Source organism: Eumetopias jubatus, unplaced genomic scaffold, assembly GCF_037043125.1.
Source record: "Eumetopias jubatus isolate StellerSeaLion01/CBP00866 unplaced genomic scaffold, mEumJub1_p1.0 scaffold_4, whole genome shotgun sequence".
NCBI lineage: Eukaryota > Metazoa > Chordata > Mammalia > Carnivora > Otariidae > Eumetopias > Eumetopias jubatus.
In genome coordinates, this window is record NW_028274810.1 from 155707863 (window position 1) to 155727813 (window position 19951).

The 19951-nt window shown below is 36.1% G+C and overlaps 1 protein-coding gene across 1 annotated transcript in view; it reads left to right on the top strand.

The window, feature by feature from the left end:
• CNGB3 (cyclic nucleotide gated channel subunit beta 3) overlaps positions 1–19951 on the top strand; it is a 137499-nt gene that overhangs the window by 78343 nt on the left and 39205 nt on the right. The window contains exons 11-13 of the mRNA XM_028108924.2: positions 8557–8698; positions 14018–14177; positions 15410–15507. Coding sequence (XP_027964725.2) covers positions 8557–8698; positions 14018–14177; positions 15410–15507 — 400 coding nt within the window. The remainder of the gene's footprint in view (positions 1–8556; positions 8699–14017; positions 14178–15409; positions 15508–19951) is intronic.

Sequence of the window (19951 nt, forward strand, 5' to 3'; positions counted from 1 at the left end):
ATTAGCAAAATAATAGGGTTGCATCAAAATGCCTTCCAGAAAAAGTGGAGCAACTTCTCTGTTCACACCTGGATGCCTCCCTGCAGCATTTCTGGACAATATATCTTATTCCCAGGGCCTAGAACATTGCTAATTATATAAAAAAACACTTAATATATGTTACGTACTCAAAGAAGGCAGGAAGGAAGAGAGCGAAGGAGTAAGGAAAAAAGGAAGAAATGATCAGATCTGTGTTATAACAAGAAAAAAAGAACTCAGCTTCAACCCCCAAGAAACTTAACTAATGTGTGCTAATATTTTAGACTTCTAATTCCCACTCTAGTGCAGACCAGATATCCAAAGTGCCCCAACTCTAAAGTACAAAATAAATTACTTTTAATTTTTGTCATAAAATTACTTGTTATACATTTCTAAATAAACTACAATAAAGTAGTTTTCAATGATAACTGAATTCTCTAGAAAGTAAAAAGAGACTTCAAAGTCTAAAAAAAAAAAAATGTGTATACTAAAGCTGGAACAGAGTGGTGAGATAGCCACTAAGGAACAGAAATAAAGAAGATAACTTCTTACTCGGCAGGAGGGAAAAAAACAGAATGAGAAAACTAAAATTAAAAAAAAATTCAACCAGTCCAAAAAAAAAAAAAAGAAAAAACAAAGAAAGGAAGTTGTAGGGAGAAATATAGAAAATAGAAAAGCAGAGAGGCAAGACAAATTGAAAGCACAAAATAAGATAGTAAAAACAACTTAAAAATATATCAACAAACACAATTAATTAATATGGACTATATTCACCAATTTAAAGTGATTGTCAATATTAGTCAAAATAAACTTTAAAACAAAAATTATTGTAGGTAAAAAGAAAATCACCATATAATGGTAAAAGTTTCAATTCACCATCAATATACCTTAATTCTAAATGTGTATGCACTAATAAAATACTTAAATCAGAGAAAGTCATAAAGCAAAAATTAATAAAAGGAAGAGAAATTGACAAATATACCATCAAAGTGTGAGGTATCAACACACAACTATTGATTGACCAAGCCACTTAGTAGAGATATAAAAGATTAGAGAACCCAATAACAAACTTGATTTTTTTTGTTTCTAGTTTCTAGTTTTTATTTAAATTCTTATTTAAATTATAGTTCACATATAGTGTTATATTAGTATCAGGAGTAGAATTTAGTGATTCATCACTTACATATAACACCCAGTGCTCATCACAACAAGTGTCCTCCTTAATACTCATCACCCATTTAACCCATCCCCTTGCCCACCTCCCCCCGTTTGTTCTCTATAGTTAAGCATATCTTTTATGGTTTGCCTCCCTCTCTTTTTTTTCCCCCTATGTTCATCTATTTTGTTTCTTAAATTCCACATATGAGTGAAGTCATATGGCATTTGTCTTTTCTGACTGACTTATTTTGCTTAGCATAATACACTCTAGCTCCATCCACGTCATTGCAAATGGCATGATTTCATTCTTTTTCATGGCTGAGTAATATTCATATATATTCATATAATATTCATATATATATAGTAGTTAAGGTTGTTATATATATTTATGTATATATAACACTTCTTCTTTATCCATCCATCAGTCAATGGACATCTGGGCTCTTCCCATAATTTGGCTATTATTGATAATGCCACTGTAAAAATATAAACATTGGGGTGCACATGCCCCTTCGAATCATTATTTTTGTAAACTTTGGGTAATACCTGGTAATGCAATTGCTAGATCAAAGTGTAGTTCTATATACCTTTTTGAGGAGCCTCCATGCTGTTTTCCAGAGTGGCTGCGCCAGTTTGCATCCCCACCAACAGTGTAAAAGGGTTCCCCTTTCTTCACAACCTCACCAACATCCATTGTTTCCTGTGTTGTTAATTTTAGCCATTCTGACAGATGTGAGCTGGTATCTCATTGTAGTTTTTATTCATATTTCCCTGATTAAGAGTGATGTTGAGCGTCTTTTCATGTGTCTGTTGGCCATCTGGATGTCTTCTTTGGAAAAACGTCTGTTCATGTCTTCTGCCCATTTCTTAAATGGATTATTTGTTTTTTGGGTGTCAAGTCTGATAAGTTTTTTATAGAATTTGGATACTAACCCTTTATCAGATATGTAATTTGCAAATATCTTTTCCCATGCCAAAGCTTGCTTCTTAGTTTTGTTGATTGTTTGCAGAAGCTTTTTTAAACAAGCTTGATTTAATAGATAAAAATAGTACCTTGCACCCAAGAATTAGAAGCCATCCACTCTTTTTAATCACTCATGGAAAATTACAAAAAGTGGTTATTTTCTTGCCAAAAGGCAAGTTTCAATACATTTCACAGAATTAGTATCATACAGCCCACATTCTCTGATTATAAGGATAAGAATTACTCCATGGCTCTGCTCTGCTCATTGAGATAGAAAGGTTCTCATTCAAAACCTAAGCTCTGGGGTGCCTGGGTGGCTCAGTTGGTTAAGCAACTGCCTTGGGCTCAGGTCATGATCCCAGGGTCCTGGGATCGAGTCCCGCATCGGACTCCCCGCTGAGCGGGGAGCCTGCTTCTCCCTCTGCCTGCCGCTCCCCCTGCTTGTGGTCTCTCTTTCTCTCTCTCAACTCTCTCTCTGGCAAATAAATAAATAAAGTCTTAAAAAAAAAAACCTAAGCTCCAATAACCCTATTACCAGCTGTCAGGGGCACGTGTTGCTATTCTTACAAAGAAATTGCCTTTATATATGTTTTATATATATTTAAGCAGCATTTTTATATATTTTTAAGATAATTTGCATATGACAGTTATTAATATACTAACTTTTCCTCACAGTTTTTAAACACCACCTTCTATTACTATGCCCCTTCTATTACTTCATATTACTCTTTGACCTCATAAGCCCAAAGCATTTTTTACTTAACCCTTGTGATGGTGTCTGATGACCTATAAAGTGAAGGTTGCTTATGAGGTCACTGGATTTATATACTTTGTCCTCATTAGAATTAGGCAGCAAATTTTGGGTCACAAGTGGAGTATGTGAACATTTAAAATAAGAGCCAAATTTAATACTATTCCATTAATCCTCACCAGAATAACAATATCTATTCATTTTAATAAAAGACAAGGAGTCATTTTCATTTATTGAATAGATGGCATCCTGTATTCAACTGCGAAATTTGACAAAGGAGAAAGCTTAGCTCAAAAAAAAAAAAACAATAAACAAATAGTTAAGATTATTTGGTACCCAGAAATATCCCCAATATACCTTTGTTCTTTGCCCATATATACCCCAGTTTACTTATTTATGGGCCTAAAGTTTCCAGTGTCCACAAATATCTTAACAAATCCCTAGCCCCAATCCCTAACATATAGATCTTCAAATGAAAGAGTAAAAGAGAGCAAGCAAATCTGTCATGGGAATCATGGCTTTAGACAGGGTGAGGAAGGAAACAAAATTACTATACCTTAATGCTAGGGAAATTTAAGACAACTTACCCCCACTTCATTCTACACATGAAAATGATGAGACCAAGGTAGGTGAAGGTATTTATTCACGGACTCCTATACTTCAGGTCAGACACTGGCAGAAAGAAAAGAAAAGAGAGAGAAAGAGAAAGAAGGAAGGAAGGAAGGAAGGAAGGAAAGAAAGAAACAAAGAAACAAAGAAACAAAGAAACAAAGAAACAAAGAAAGCAAGCACAAGAGGAAGGGAGGGAGAAGAGGGAGGGAGGGAGGAAGAAAGGAAAGAAAAAAGAAGTGTTTACACTAGACACTACACACCCTTTGGATGTAACAAAACACACCAGAACAGCAGTGAATTCAGTGGACCAGAAAGGAGATGAAAGGCATCTGGCAGCACAACAGGGAGGAGTCTACAAGGAGATCCCACAGATGTGTTCACAGATGCAGTCTTCCTATGTTCTTATTTTAATAAGTCTAGGGATGCATAACCATTCATTTATTCTTTCATATCATTCAACAAATATTTTTTTAAGATTTTATTTATTCATGAGAGACAGAGAGAGAGAGAGAGAGGCAGAGGCAGAGGGAGAAGCAGGCTCCCTGTGGAGCAGGGAGCCCAATGTGGGACTCAATCCCAGGACCCTGGGATCATGACCTGAGCCGAAGGCAGACGCTTAACCGACTAAGACACCCAGGTGTCCCTCATTCAACAAATATTATAAACTCTTATTGTGCTAGGTCCATAAATACCTGTCTTTGTGGAACTTACCTTCTACTGAGACCATTCTCCCTCCAGTGATAAATTTATAGAAATGTGGGACTAAGGTGGATAGCAGTAGTTAAGAAGGTCCACACACAAAGTATTAAATTAGATACTTTTAAAAGTTGCATGTCCCACTATACATCCACTACAATGGCTAAAAATTAAAAAGACTGAAAATATCAAGTGTTAGGGTAGGAACATGAAGCAACTGGAACTCTCATACATTGTTGGAGGGAATGAAAAATGACAACTATTTTAGGAAAAGATCTGACAGTTTCTTTTACAATTAAACATACAACTTACATGTTGTATGTAAGTGATAAATCACTATATTCTACACCTGAAACTAATGTTACACTATATGTTAACTAACTGGAATTTAAATAAAAACTTGAAGAAAAGAAACATGTACCTTACAAACAAAAATTCAAGCCTAAATATTTACCAAAGAAAAGTAAAAATACATGTCCATTAAAAACTTATATAAGTACATACAAGAATGTTTATTTATAACAACCAAAAACTCAAGACAGCCTAGGTGTTCATACATAGGAGAATAAACAAACTGTGCTATATTCATGCAATGGATTCTACTCAGCAATAAAAAAGCAAGAACTGTTGATATACACAACAACATGAATAAATTTCAAAATAATTATTCTGCGTGAAAGACATCTTACAGAAAAGTGTACATATGGTATGATTTCATTTATGTGAAATTCTAAAACAGGCAAAACTTATCTCTGGTAGAAAACATTAGAAGAGTGTTTGCCTCCGGGAAAAGGAATGAGGGAAATTTCTACAGAGATGGAAATGTTCTCTATCTAGATAAGTGTTTGGGTTACACAGATATATACATTTGTCAAAATTCATCAAATAATATACTTAAGATTTGTGCTTTTATTGTATTTTCAAAATTTAAAAATAACTCTATACAGGGGTTCCTGAGACGCTCAGTCGTTAAGTGTCTGCCTTCGGCTCAGGTCATGATCCCAGGGCCCTGGGATTGAGCCCCGCATTGGGCTCCCTGCTCAGTGGGGAGCCTCCTTCTCCCTCTCCCACTCCCCCTGATCGTGTTCCTGCTCTCACTGTCTCTCTCTCTCTGTCAAATAAATAAATAAAATCTTTAAAAAAAAATAACTCTATACAAATATTGAACTCTGGTTAATATATTTATTCTGAAGCACTGTACTTAGAAGGAAGTGACTTACCATCTGCAAATCACTTTGAAATGCATCCAAAAAATAAGAAGGAAAAGAAAATAAGATGGATTGCTGAATGGAAAATTGGAGGGATATGTGACAAAGTAGGTAGAATAAAATGTTCATAGTAGAATCTAGGTGTTCACTATAAAAGGTGGGTGTTCACTATAAAATTCTTTCAATTCTATTTTTATAACAAAATGTTGGGGGGAAGTTTCATGTCATGTTTGTTTCACAGAAGAATTTCTGTTTTCACACTAAATGTTTTTTATGGTTTTATGTCAAATTCCGCCTTACTGCTCTAACTTGGAACTGTATATATACAGCCTGTTAGATACTTCATGTATTAAATCAGCCAGATAGAGTCTCCTTGAAAAGATCTATCTGCCTGGCATGTTAATATTAGAGGTGGACACACTTGACTAATTAAGCTAAACTTAGAAAAATCAATAAGATGTCATCTAATTAAATTACAAATCTTACCTTTGGTTGTGCATGTCTGAGTGTATAAGACATGACTGAGAAGAGATCCAAAAATAAACCTCAAAGCATTAGGGCAGAAAACTTCCAATTAACATAGCAGACTATTTTGTACACAAAAAAAATAGTTCAAGGCTAACCCTTCAGATTCAAAAGATCAATGCCTATGTTTCACATTTGACTGTTTTCTAACATCCATAAATAAGAAAATGAGAGAAAGTAACTTATATTTGTTCCTGCTAACAATGCAGTGACTTTGAAGGGGATAGTAATCCCAACATTTGTAACGGAGTTGGCCATGTAGGGAGAGAATCTAGTCCCTGTCACACTCTTGGGTAGTATTGAGTTCAATATAGTTCCTTAATTTAAAGAGACCCACAGGTCCTAGGCCTGTGACCAAACTAAATCAGGTAATAGGAAATTATAAATTGGAATTTGAAAAGTTAAAATGCAATCCATAAAATTAATTCTATACTTCTTCAAGGTGGTTCTCTTTGACATCCAGTTCACTATAATATTAGCAAGGCCAAAGAAATCTGCTGGAAAAAATTACAGTGGTAATATTTTTATTCTCTTGGCACAGTGGTTTCAAACCTTCCCTAAGAGTTAATTATTTTTCTGTTCCTATATCCACCAGGTTAAAAAAAAAAAAAAACTCATGTCCTTCAAAAGTTATTGAATTTCAAAATGAGTGATTTCTTTCTAGATCTGCTTTTGAATATTGACTTAACTGCGGTTTGATTCTTTGTAAACCTCCAACTCCCTACTGTTTGAAGATCTGAAAACTGTAAACTTTTTCACAAGAAAAAGACCACTCTTGTTCAAAGACTAATACACAATTACTTGAAGTGCAAATATTTATGCGGCATACCTAGGCAAGAAATAAAAGCCAGACTAGGGCCAGAGTTCTGTAAAAAGTACTGCTTTTCTGTGTCTACCCTAGAAACTAGAATTGTTAGTTGGAACCCACTAAATCCAATGCCTCCTTGCAACAATATATGGAGATATTGTGTATATACAGCAAATTTTTCTTTAAGGATTCAGTGGGAATGCCTGATTCAGACCATGTTATCAGAGCTATATGAAATATATCAAGTAGTATACCTAATCATGCTCAAAAATTACAATAAATGTACAATAAGGTTGTAATACCAACCTTCAATCCCACCTCACTATGGACTCTATGAAACCCTTAACAAAATGTAGCTAAGTCAATCTTATACGTTCTGTCCTAATCTTTATCATAATATTTTCTGCTGCCTTGGTTTCTAATTCACTTCCTATCTGGGCTATAATGATCCCAGTCTCTCCACTTGCAATTGTTCAAGTTAAGTACAGAATCTTTATCAAGTATATTTCTAAATTTGATTATTATATTAATCAAGTATATTGTTATTATACCTGATTTTCTTCAATACTAAATTTCTAGATAAATTACCTCTTATACCCAAGAGAAATTTCCCTTTTAAGATTGAGGTCAGTATGCCTCTGTCTCTGTTATGATTATATATTCAATAATTTAATAAGTGTGGGTAGAAAAGAGAGAGGAGGAATATATCTGTTATATTTTCTGTCAGTAAAAACAACTGTATCTAAACTATAAAGGCTCTCCAATCTTTATAAATATCCTTGATCTCACAAATCACTAGTGTGGTAGTTTAAAGATGCCTCCAAATTCTTTGCTGTTCCTCTCATTGTAAGGATTCTGTAAAAAGTACTGCTATCCTTTCCCTCAACACTGTGACAAGAGATTAAGACATTATGGAACTTCTAAGTTACAAGAAACCTTATAGCTACTCTCTGTGCTACTATAGCCACCATGTAAGAAGCCCATCTACCCTGAGACTGCCATGCTCTGAAGAAGCTCAAGCTAGTCGTATTGAGAGGCTGCTTGAAAAAAGGATACCCAGAGAGCCCCAGCCATTCTAACCATCCCAGCCGAAGCTCAGACATGTGAGAGAAGAAGACACTTTGGGCATTCCAAACAGACATAATGTGTAGAACAGAAGAACCCAGTCAACAGAATCAAGGCCCCAGATATTTGGCCTCAATAAGTCTGCCCAACTATCTTCAGTCATTAAAGTCACCCCAGCTGAGGGTTTACTCATCACGGAGCATTGATGAGCCATCTCTGATGGGCTTTACACAAATACCCAACCCACAAATTTATGAGTCCTAATAAAATAGTTGTTTTATACCACCACTAAATTTGGGGTGGTTTGTTTTGTAGCAAGAGATAAGCAGAATAGCTAATAAACACCCTCCACGGGGCTAATTGTTTAGTAATTTCACAATATTTATCAAGAAGTTTATGTTAGGGGCACCTGGGTGGCTCAGTCATTAAGCATCTGACTTCAGCTCAGGTCATGATCCCGGAGTCTTGGGATCTAGCCCCACAGCAGGCTCCCTGCTCAGCAGGAAGCCTGCTTCTCCCTCTCCCTCACTTGTGTTCCCTCTCTCACTGTGTCTCTCTCTGTCAAATAAATAAATAAAATCTTTAAAAAAAAGTTTATGTAAGTCACATGGTATTTGCTAATGTTTCCTATAGAAAGAAAATCATGATTAGGAGGAAATGTGTTATAATTTAGTAGTAATCTATACTCCCAAGCATAGTGGTATTTTAATGTAATAATAAAAAGCAAAATGTATATATTTTCTTTTCACAGGTATCTGAGATGTTATTACTGGGCCGTTCGAACTTTAATTACCATCGGGGGCCTTCCAGAACCACAAACGTCATTTGAAATTGCTTTTCAACTGTTGAATTTTTTTTCTGGAGTTTTTGTGTTCTCTGGCTTAATTGGTCAGGTAAATGGAGATGTGAATCCCTAGATACATAATGCTACTATTTTTGAAAGCCTAATAAGTCTTTATAAATTTACAGAAGAAAAATCAAAATCCATCTAGTGCTTTCTTTTTTTTTTACTAACATTCATATATTTTAATGAATTGGAGGAAGATGTGAATGAGCCAACATTGCCTTTCAATTTTTAAACTGTTAAATCTATCAGAAGACCTACCCACAATGAGTGTCAGGTTGGACTCAAAGAAAGTCAAGTTTCTAAATTGACTTCTTGGAATTTCCTAAAAGACCTTTAAAATCGCCCTTCTTTAATTAAACTTCGAATATTGTCATAAAGTCCCTAGATTAAAATCAACTTCAGAGGTAACTTAAACCAGAGGCTAACAAATGCCATTTAAATCAATTTAATTAATAAGTCATTGGTTCATAAATGTTTATTATGGCATCTCTTTGTCCTTATTCTCAAGGAATCACAGTCTAGTAAGAAAGTAAAACAATCGCAAATAACTATTGCAAGATAGTTGGCATTTGCAAGGCATAGAGCCCAATATTTTTGTGGATTCCCAGATTCATAAGAAATAAAAATCTGGATAGCATAGCATTCTTAGAAGGTATACTTCCTTGGAAGGTACTTCACATACCATATGTTTGAGAACAAAAAAGTCATGTTGAGATTTGTATCCTGGGTAAAGAGTTAGGCAAAATCACAAAATGACTGTTCCCACTAGATAAATCATCAGTTCTCACCACATTCACTGTGGTATGAATAAATCCCATGCTTTAACAAAAGTTAGCAATAAAAACTATTTTTATAACATTTGAAGCTGACCACAAATAGAACTCAATCCTACATCCATGAATATCAGGTCTGCTATCCATGGTAAGTACCAAAGGAAAGTTTGGAAAGCTCTATATTAGTTCAAAATAGGGAAGCTTCCCAGAAGAATGTATTTGCAACATCTTAAAAAAACAGATAGGATTCAATAGTTACAGACAGATAGTCCAATCAATCAGAAACAGTATGTGAAAGATGGCAATGATAAAACACAAATGTGTTTGAGGAAATAGAGAAGGGCTAGAGTGAAGAGTGCTTGTAAATAGGTTAGAAATATACCTAAGGACAAAATATTTTAAGGGCTCTGAATGTTAAAGATGTTGAACTTTATCTTAACAGCAATGGGAAGTCAGCCAACGGGGAATTTTGAACGAAGGAGAGATTCAGGAAGATTAATCAAAATATAATATGAATTGGAGGAAGTGATACTGTCTTTACAAGTGGTTTTATTATGGGTAGCTCAGTTGGTTGAGCATCCAGCTTTTGATTTTGGCTGGCGTCATGATCTCAGGGTCGTGATCTCAAGGTCCTGATCTCAGAGTCATGGGATCAAGCCCCATGTTGGGGCTAGAGATTCTCTCTCTCTCTCTCTTTTTCCTTCTGCCCGTCCCCACCTCTCTCTCTCTCTCTCTCTCTCTCTCTGGTATGCTCGCACAAATAAATAAAATCTTTAAAAAATAAAGTAGGTTTTATTATTATTTAGGTATGGTGAGACCAACAAATCAGGACACAGTTGGCATTGAAAAGATAGTTTGTTAGATGAATGGATAAAGAAGATGTGGTATATATATGTGTGTGTGTGTGTGTATATATATATATATATATATATATATATATATATATATATATATAATGGAATATTATGCAGCCATCAAAAAATGAAATCTTGCCATTTGCAATGACATAGATGGAACTAGAGGGTGTTATGCTAAGTGAAATAAGTCAATTAGAGAAAGACAAGTATCATATGATCTCACTGATATGAGGAATTTGAGAAACAAGACAGAGGATCATAGAGGAAGGGAGGGAAAAATGAAACAAGATGAAACCAGAGAGGGAGAAAAACCATAAGAGACTCTTAATCTCAGGAAACAAACTGAGGGTTGCTGAAGTGATGGGGAGTGGGAGGGATGGGGTGGCTGGGTGATGGACATTGGGGAGGGTATGTGCTATGGTGAGCGCTATGAATTGTGTAAGACTGTTGAATCACAGACCTCTACCTCTGAAACAAATAATACATTATATGTTAAAAAAAAAAAAAAAGATAGTAGGAAGGGAAAAATGAAGGGGGGGCAATCAGAGGGGGAGACGAACTATGAGAGACTATGAACTCTGAGAAACAAACTGAGTGTTTTAGAGGGGAGGGGGTGGGGGGATGTGTTAGCCCAGTGATGGTATTAAGGAGGGCACATATTTCATGGAGCACTGGGTGTTATACACAAACAATGAATCATGGAACACTACATCAAAAACTAATGTATGTTGTAACACTACACCAAACTAATGTATGGTGACTAATATAACATAATAAAATAAAATTTAAAAAAAGATAGTTTGTTATACAAACAGACCCAGAAAGAAGGGTCACAACATGCCAAGTGGGCACATGGGGAAGCACCAGGGAAGGAACAGGTGAAGCAGGGTAAGCAGATTTAGGATTGGCTAGTTTGTATAATTTTAGCAGGTTCTGGGATGTAGGGGCTGTCTCTTGGCTGGCTGGCTGGTACTTGGCTCTGGAGTGATTAGGTGGATCAAGTGGATAGTAGCCTGGAATATGAGAGTCCAATAAAGAAGGCTGTTGGGAGTATGGCCTCTGGATTGTTACTTTGCCTATGAAAGGTGCACTCCCAGTAGAGTTGTTTGCTATCTCTAGGAATTAGCTAACTCTGAGAGAGATTGTACCAGATATCAAAGCATCAACGTACAGAAAATTTAAAAATATGGTTAAGAGATATATAGGGATATGGCAACTCCAGCCTGAATATGGTAACAGAGTAGAGAGAAAGATTGTAAAGGAAACTCTAGAAAATATTTAGGTTTGGGAAGAACACACAAGCAGTTAAAAACTGTAAGTATAAAATATCATAATCATAATGGCTTAATCATTGCATCGACAATGATTGAAAATGGAAAACTGGTTTAGAGAGAAATGCAATTAATTTGAACATAAATAGCAAAAATCTTATTATTCCATAGTTTCTCATAAAATCTGTATGAGGTAGCCACATCCCCTTCAATGCTGTCTCACTTTGATAGATGAGGCAACTCTAGTTTAAAGAGATTAAGAGGCATCCCTAATTCCTACATGATAATTCACAGTTGTATGATATGGCCATATAATATTGATAGTAATAGTAAAATTTAACATGTATTTAGTACTTATTATGCCCAAGGTAATGTCTACAAGATTAAAAAAAATTATATCTAGCTTCTGTTCAATTTTCTTGTTACTCCAAATGTAGTCTTTGTACTAACAAAAGAAGAGTCACTTGGGAAATTCAGATTTCAGGCCTCACCCCAGAACTATGGAGTTATAATCTGCAATTTAACAAGACCTTCAGGTGATTTATATGCACATGAAAGTTTGAGAAGTGTTGCTTTACACACCCACACCACATCTTCCTTTACATTGAATTTGAGGTTCCAACAGGAACAGAAAGAAATATCAAGCCACTAAAAATGTCATACTAGAGCCTCCCCCTACCCCTACTGCAGAAAAAGAGTGAGACAGGAGGTACAGATTTATGCCTTAATCTCTCATAGTGAATACAAGATGCTGAGGAAAACAGTTAAAAACAAAAGAGGAACTGGGACACAATCTCCACTTATTCAAAATCCCCACATATAACCACACCAAGTACTACACCCTGGACCTGATCATCACATTTTAATTACAATATTCTATTCTCTGATACAACTCATAGAGACTGACATTTTCTCCCCCTATTCTGGAACACATGTCTTCTTCACCAACGCTACCAAAACCAACACCCAGTGTTGCTGAAGGATAACACATAAACTGTTCAGATTACTGTCACTATAATTTCTGGGCCCTCAACGTTGATCAATAATGCTCTTAATTATCCTTGGCTCCCAACTTAAAACCCTATTAAATCTCCCAACCCAACCCCCAATATTCCAATTCTCATGGCCTTAGGTCTCTTGGTAATGTTTTCCATCTGTCAAGAATGGCTTGTAAAAAGGAGATCTAGTAACTGAGGTTGTTGAAGGATATTTGGAATAGCCCCAAGGAGTAAGTCAGGGACTGAAATGGTTGTATCCTGTTTGACTATCTGCGTAGCTCCTCAGCAGATACTTTTGATAAGAAGAAAAACCTAATGACTCTAAAAATATAAACTGAGGAAGGCACCACAATAAAAGTCATTTGAGGGCGCCTGGGTGGCTCAGTCGTTAAGTGTCTGCCTACGGCTCAGGTCATGATCCCAGGGTCCTGGGATCGAGTCCCACATCGGGCTCCCTGCTCAGCAGGAAGCCTGCTTCTCCCTCTCCCACTCCCCCTGCTTGTGTTCTTGCTCTCGCTGTCTCTCTCTCTGTCAAATAAATAAATAAAATCTTTAAAAAAAAAAGAGTCATTTGAGGTAGACCTCGAAGAATGAGTAATTTTTCTATAAGCAGAAAAGGCTCAGCTACTAGAATGAATGAGCAAAGTTTCAAGAATGTAAAAGTGAGACCCTGGTTTTCCTCTGTATTATAAACCCACAGTCAAAGCAAATTTACAACCACTTGCTTCCCTCTATGTGAGTGGAAGAGGCAAGCTATATATCTTTTTTGTGCTGAGACCTTAAAGATCAGCTTTTAACCTAGAGTGGGTTGTTATGGCTGAGTTATAAACATCCAAGAACTAAAACCTGACGGTTCCTTAAGTATTGTCACAGCATTGGATGATGCTTCAGTAATTTCAGCACATTTCAACTTCTGCTGAATACTGTGCCTTAAGCATGATGAGATTTGATTTTATCTGTCTAAACAACACAAAGTGAAGTACAGAGGTTGCAATTTCATGATGAATTGAGTCTATATAGCCAGCCACACTGGATAATCTATGAAGGATGTTTTCAAAGTGAGACTCACAAAAATGGACTAGACATTCTGCCAGGTAATTGCTCAACTCTTTGTACATCCCTTGAATAAGCACAAGCTGTATAATTTTTAAAATATCAACTAACATCTTTGCAGTAATACACACGTTTGCGAAAAAGATCGTGTGCAATCATATGCATTATGTGACTGAATCCTCACAAAAACTTCACATGGTAAGTAAGACAGGTCCTATTGTTGTCCTTATGGGGTCAGAGGGAGGATATGATTTATGTAAATGGTTGAAATTAAGGCTCAATATCAGCGTGTTAAAAATCAAGTAGTGCATTAGAATGGAATGTATCTCATAAAAACTCTTAATTCAACTGGGCTTTTAGTAACTTTTGCAGTTCCTCTACCAAGTGCAGAGTGACCATATTTGTGGTTTTAGATGCAAGATGTAATTGGGGCAGCTACAGCCAATCAGAACTACTTCCGAATCAGCATGGATCAGACCATTTCCTACATGAACACTTATTCCATTCCTAAGAGTGTGCAGAATCGGGTACGGACTTGGTATGAATATATATGGGACTCTCAAAAAATGCTAGGTAAGCAAGGCATATTACCAACTAAATCCCTGTATAGCATGTCCATATAATGCAAGTTCTATAAGTTAGAAGCAAAGACTAATTGGATTTCAACAAAAGATTGGAAAACAACTGGTTTTTAGAGTATTAGTTTAATACCATGAGACTTTTTCCTACGTATCCAGACATAACTTACCAGTTACAAATCCTGGAAAAGCATTCACAGCTATTCCTGAGGAAATGGCAAGTGAGGAAGAACAGCAAAAGTAGCAGCAATAGGTTCCTTCCTTCTCTCTAACTGTAGATACTGCTCCAACTCCTTGGTTTAGGAGGGAACTAAGGACAAACAGTCCTTGGAAACAAGGAATTATGTTTTTATATAAAGGACTTTCATATTTAGAATCAATATTGGAATCAAAATAAGGATATATCAATTTTTTTCTAAATGGTTGTAAGAAAACATCAAAAATAATGAACTCTCAGAAATTTGTACCATACTAGAGACTAAGAATAGACAGGTTTGTTTATGGAACATTTTATCAGCCTTAAGGCCCATCATTAAATTCACATACAAAAAAATCTTTAATGTATTCACATTCTTCATTGAGTTAATAAGCAAGTAAATAACAATAATTTGAATTTACTCAGCACATTTCTTTTTAGATTCCATTCGCAACTGAGCCATCTTCCAATTATACACAAATTGAACAAGTCACTTACAACCTCTCTGAACTTCAGTTCTTTTTTTTGTTTCTTCTTTCTGCAAAGCAGGATTGAGAACACTTACCCTTAGGTTTGTCAGGAGGGTCAAATAAGATAGTGACAGAGCTCAGTAAGCTTTCAAATGCCACATGGTACTCATTATAACTTGCCATCCCCAGGATGTTAGAGAAGAGCTGGAATCCACAGACTCAAAAGACAAGATCTAGATCCTTTTTCCATCAAGTGGTTCACTAGCCATTGTCTCACGATCACTAAACTTTACATCTAAAGTTTCAGTAAACACAATGTCCTGAAACTATTAAGAACTATTATGTCATCAATAGTTAATATACTTTTCTCCATGAAATTGATAGTGTGATTGTGATACATAGGTATGTCCAATAGAAGTAATAAAAGTATAGAATTTGATGCAGCTATTTATAAAAAGAGTTGGCACTTTATTTCCTCAATTTTTAAAATTTTTCTTATACTTTGCTGGGTTTTTTTATTAATTATTCTGCTTCTGGGTTCATGTGTTTGTCTTTGCAAAGATGAGTCCGATCTGCTCTGCTCCCTGCCTGTCACCATGCAATTAGCCCTCACCGTGGATGTGAATCTCAGCATCATCAGCAAAGTCGAGTTGTTCAAGGTGAGCGCTTTTACAATGAATACAAAAACACCATATCAATTTCTCCATAAAGTCTAAGCTCTTGCTATATATGGCATTTATTAGTTTTATTGCCTTATGTTTTAACAAAATCAACAACCTAGAATTTATGTGGAGTTAGAGTCAAATAAACTGTGAGTCTTTCTTCAGCAGATGACTTATTCTTTAGAAGCCACTCTCCCCTAATTGGTGTCAGAAAAGAGTTCTTCAGCCTCTTCTTGAATTAATTTAAATATAATTAAACTCTACAGCTTTATGTCTTTGCTACTATGCACACAATTTCCCATTTACGAATGTACCTTGGCAATGCGTGACAAACCCCAAATTAGCTCTGGATTGGCCTGACAATCAGAGAATTTTGCCTAACCATGTCTTCTATTACTAAAGTTTTGGATTTGGAGTTTTTAGATGGCCAAATTCAAATTTAGAGCCTTTTTTTTTTTTAGAAAAAATGCATAACAGAAATTTTTTACTTTTTGAATGTTTTTAATTTTACCACCCTTGCACCTCTTCTTAATGCATTGTACTGCATGTTTTTCTCATTAACATTTAATTCTGCATGCAGCATTCACTGATTCATCTATTTAATTATCTGTTCATTCTGTTCATTCAATAGATATTTAAGTTTCTACTATATTTCAGGCGTCATTTTAGCCACTGGGAATACAACAGTTGAAAACAAATACTTGCACACATAGAGCTTAAAATAAATAAAATTATTTTATGATAATACAAATCAAATCAAAAGAGGGGGATGAAAAATAAATATGAAACATGTTTGGAGGTGATAATGCCATGAACAAAATTGAACAGGCTACAGAGGATGAGAATGGTACTGGTGAAAAAAGACTACTCTAATGAAATGTAACTGAGTGTTTAAGCAAAGAACTGCAAAAGGCGAGGAAGTGAGCCATGCAGATATTGGGGAAAGGAAGGGAGAGTTGGGCAGAAGGGCAGTATTACAGGAGGATAGACAAGATGAAGCCCTGAGTTGGGAACATCCTAAAGAAGACAGAATAGCTGAAGCAAAGGTAGAGTGATGGGAAGCAAAATAGTCAGAGGACAGTAAAAGAAAGGGAGTCTGGGGCAACAGGGTGGCTCAGCCGGTTGAGCTTCTAACTCTTGATTTCAGCTCAGGTCTTAATCACAGAGTCGTGGAATCAAGCCTTGTGGCAGGCTCTGCACTCAGCTTGGAGTCTGCTTGTCCCTCTCCCTCACACTCTGCCCCTACTCCTGCTCATGCACATGCTCTCTCTCTCTCTAAAATAAATTTTTTTAAGAAAAGAGAAAGGGAGGCTGGGACACCTGGGTGTCTCAATCAGTTAAGTGTCTTGACTCTTGATATCAGGTCAGGTCTCGATCTCAGGGTTGTGAGTTCAAGCACCATACTGGGCTCCATGCTGGATGTGGAGCCTACCTAGGAAGCAAGGAAGGAAGGAAGGAAGGGGAGGGAAGAAAGAAGGAAGGAAGGGGAGGGAAGATGGAAGGAAGGGAGGAAGGAAGGAAGGAGGGAGAAAGGGAACCAGACAGGGGGCAAGTTAATAAGTTAATGAGGGACCTTGGAAGCTGTAGGGTAAACCCTGGATTGTACTGTGAGATGCAAAAACCAGTGAGGATCTTAAGCAGAAGATGACTTAAGATCAGTTTGAAGGGATCATCCCTCCTATAATGTGGACAATAGACCATGGAAGCAAATGTGAACAGTGGGGAGACCAAATAGTGGTTATTGCAACCATCCATAGAAGAGATGATCGTGACCAGACCCAGAGTAGTAGGAGCAGAGTTGTTAAGAAGTGGCCAAATATTGGATATATTTAAAAGAAGAGGCCAAAGTTCTCGTTGTTGATTATGTGAAGGGAGAGAGAAAGGAATCAAAGCTGATTCCATGGATTTAAGCCTGAGGAACAGGAAGAACAAAGATACCATTTGCAAAATAAGAAGTTTTAGAGTAAGTATAGGGTGAGGGGGAGAGAAACAGACTCTGTTTTTGGATATGTTCGTTTGAAGTGGGAGTTAGACCTCCAGATGAAATGCCATGTAGGCAGTTTGATGAATAAATCTAAGTTCAGGAGAGATGTCCAAGCTGGAGTAATAAATCTGGGCATATTAATACATTGATGTTTTTTAAGTCATGGGACTAGATGTGATTCTCTAGGATGAAAGTGAAGGCAGAAAAGAAGATGTAATCCAGACAGAAAGATATGCCTTGAAAATACATAATCAACACCGTCGGGGACAAGATGAAGAAGCAGAAGCTGTATGGTAAAATGGTTGGGCAGAGTCACTCCCAGTGTTAGGTTCACCCCTGGCTCCATAGAATACTAGTGTTGGTCAGTATCCTAGGACTCTTTTCTTGATATAACCAGATTTTGATGAGGATATGAACTATGTGATTCTCAAATTGGCAGATGACACAAAGTAAAAAGGAACAGTTTAAAATGTGTCAGATTACAAAACTTAAAAATAACTGAATATTTTAAACAATAAGCAAAGTCAAGATTAATTTCTACAGCATAAAAGTTCCAAATTTATGTCTAAAATTGAAATATTACAAATATAAAAAGAGCCACAGTTAGTTTTATAACAATTTTTTTAACTGGACATTTTTGCTGACCTCAAATTCTGTACAATGCCCCAAATTTTAACATAATTTGGCTTTCTTGATTATTTCAACAACATATCACATTGCAAATAACCAGTTGTAAGAATTTTGCAAGGTATCCAAGGGAATAAGAGTTAGGAGTTGAATAGTGGACCAAGGAAATAGTAAAAGGATGATTTTTTTAAGATTTTATTTATTTAATAAAAAGATTTTATTTATTTATTTGAGAGAGAGAGTGAGCAAGAGAGAGCATGAACTGGGGGAGGGGCAGAGGGAGAGGGAAAAGCAGGCTCCCCACTGAGCAGGGAATCCAATGCAATGAGGGGCTCCAGGCTTGATCCCAGGACCCCAGATGGAGCCAAAGGCAGATGCTTACCTTAACTGACTGAAACACCCAGGTGCCCTAGTAAAAGGATGATCTCATAAATAAAATTATTTTATGATAATACAAATCAAATCAATGTTTGCTTCTAATGGGGAGTGAAAGCCACAAAGCTAAATTATTTTCACAGTATTTTAAAAATGTTATAAAACTCTCTATACCTTAATGACTAGCTTAACTAAGAGTAACTAACAACAATTGGCTCTCTTAAAAAAAAAAGCTTTAACATATACCACTGACTTTTATGGGATTATCTCTAATTTGGGAAGTTATCAGTTTTTAGTCTCAGAGTTTTTTTCTTTGCTTTTACATATATTTTTTTAAATCCATAAAGTCAGCAACATCTGATTGAGAAAAAAGGTTAAATCGTCACATCTTGCTAATGTTGTTCATAAACTTAGATTCATTATTTTCTAACATTTCCAATAAAAATACATTTTCTTCCAGATAGAACCTATTTCCATTTATATGTCTATTAAATAAAAAAAGTTATCTTTTTCTAAAGCTAAATGAAGTAGAAAATAAGTAGGTATGGAATCTTTCTAATTTTATTTTTGTGAAGGCAGTCTTAGTAGATTATACAAATTTGTTATTTTTCTTAAGGAGAAAATAGGCTAAATAGTGATCCTATACCCCTACCTCATAAATTACACCCAATTAATTGTTGCTTCTGAATCAGTTACATACATTCACAGAGTGTCACCTATGCACTCAGGCTGAATGCACAATGGAGAGAACATTTGAAGTATGTATGCCCAAAGGATGCTTAGGAGTCTACAGCGTAAGAAGGTAGGGGCTCCTGGGCAGGAGCCTTCTTATAACTTATCATTACAAGTTTGGGAAATTATAACCTGTTCACAGGATGAGAAGAAGTTCTTTATAACCAGAGCATGGGGTGATAACCAAAGACGAATCTAGAAAGGTCAGTTGAAGCCAGGCTATGTAGTGTGGGCCCAATTCTATAAATGAAGGAACCTGGAAAGGAGGAAACTCAGTGTAGATTTCAGTTTTACAAAGACAAGAAATGGAACTACACTGAATAGACCAGAATATCCAAGGGTAACGAAGGATGACTGTCAACTGTCGAAAACCTCCATGTCTTGAATTCGTTCTGAAAATGAATCTTCCATATCTTTACAAGGCAGGCAGACAGGAAGAGAGAGAGAGAGACAGAAAAAACAGAGAGAGATCTGGCACCAAGACTGGAGGCTGGCAAGCATGTTTTGTGTCTTTCCAATCTTCAGGATTAGGGGAAATAAAAGTTACTTGAAAATCATTTAACTTACAAAGATGTATTTTAAGATGCCCTAAAGAATATTTTAGGTTTGTATCTGAGACCTTCAGTCAAAAATTTTTCAAGGACTTTTCTCCATCTTGTAAATTTGAGAATGGATACAGATGTAATAGAAGTTGTTTGCAATGCAGGACCAGAGAATGATTCT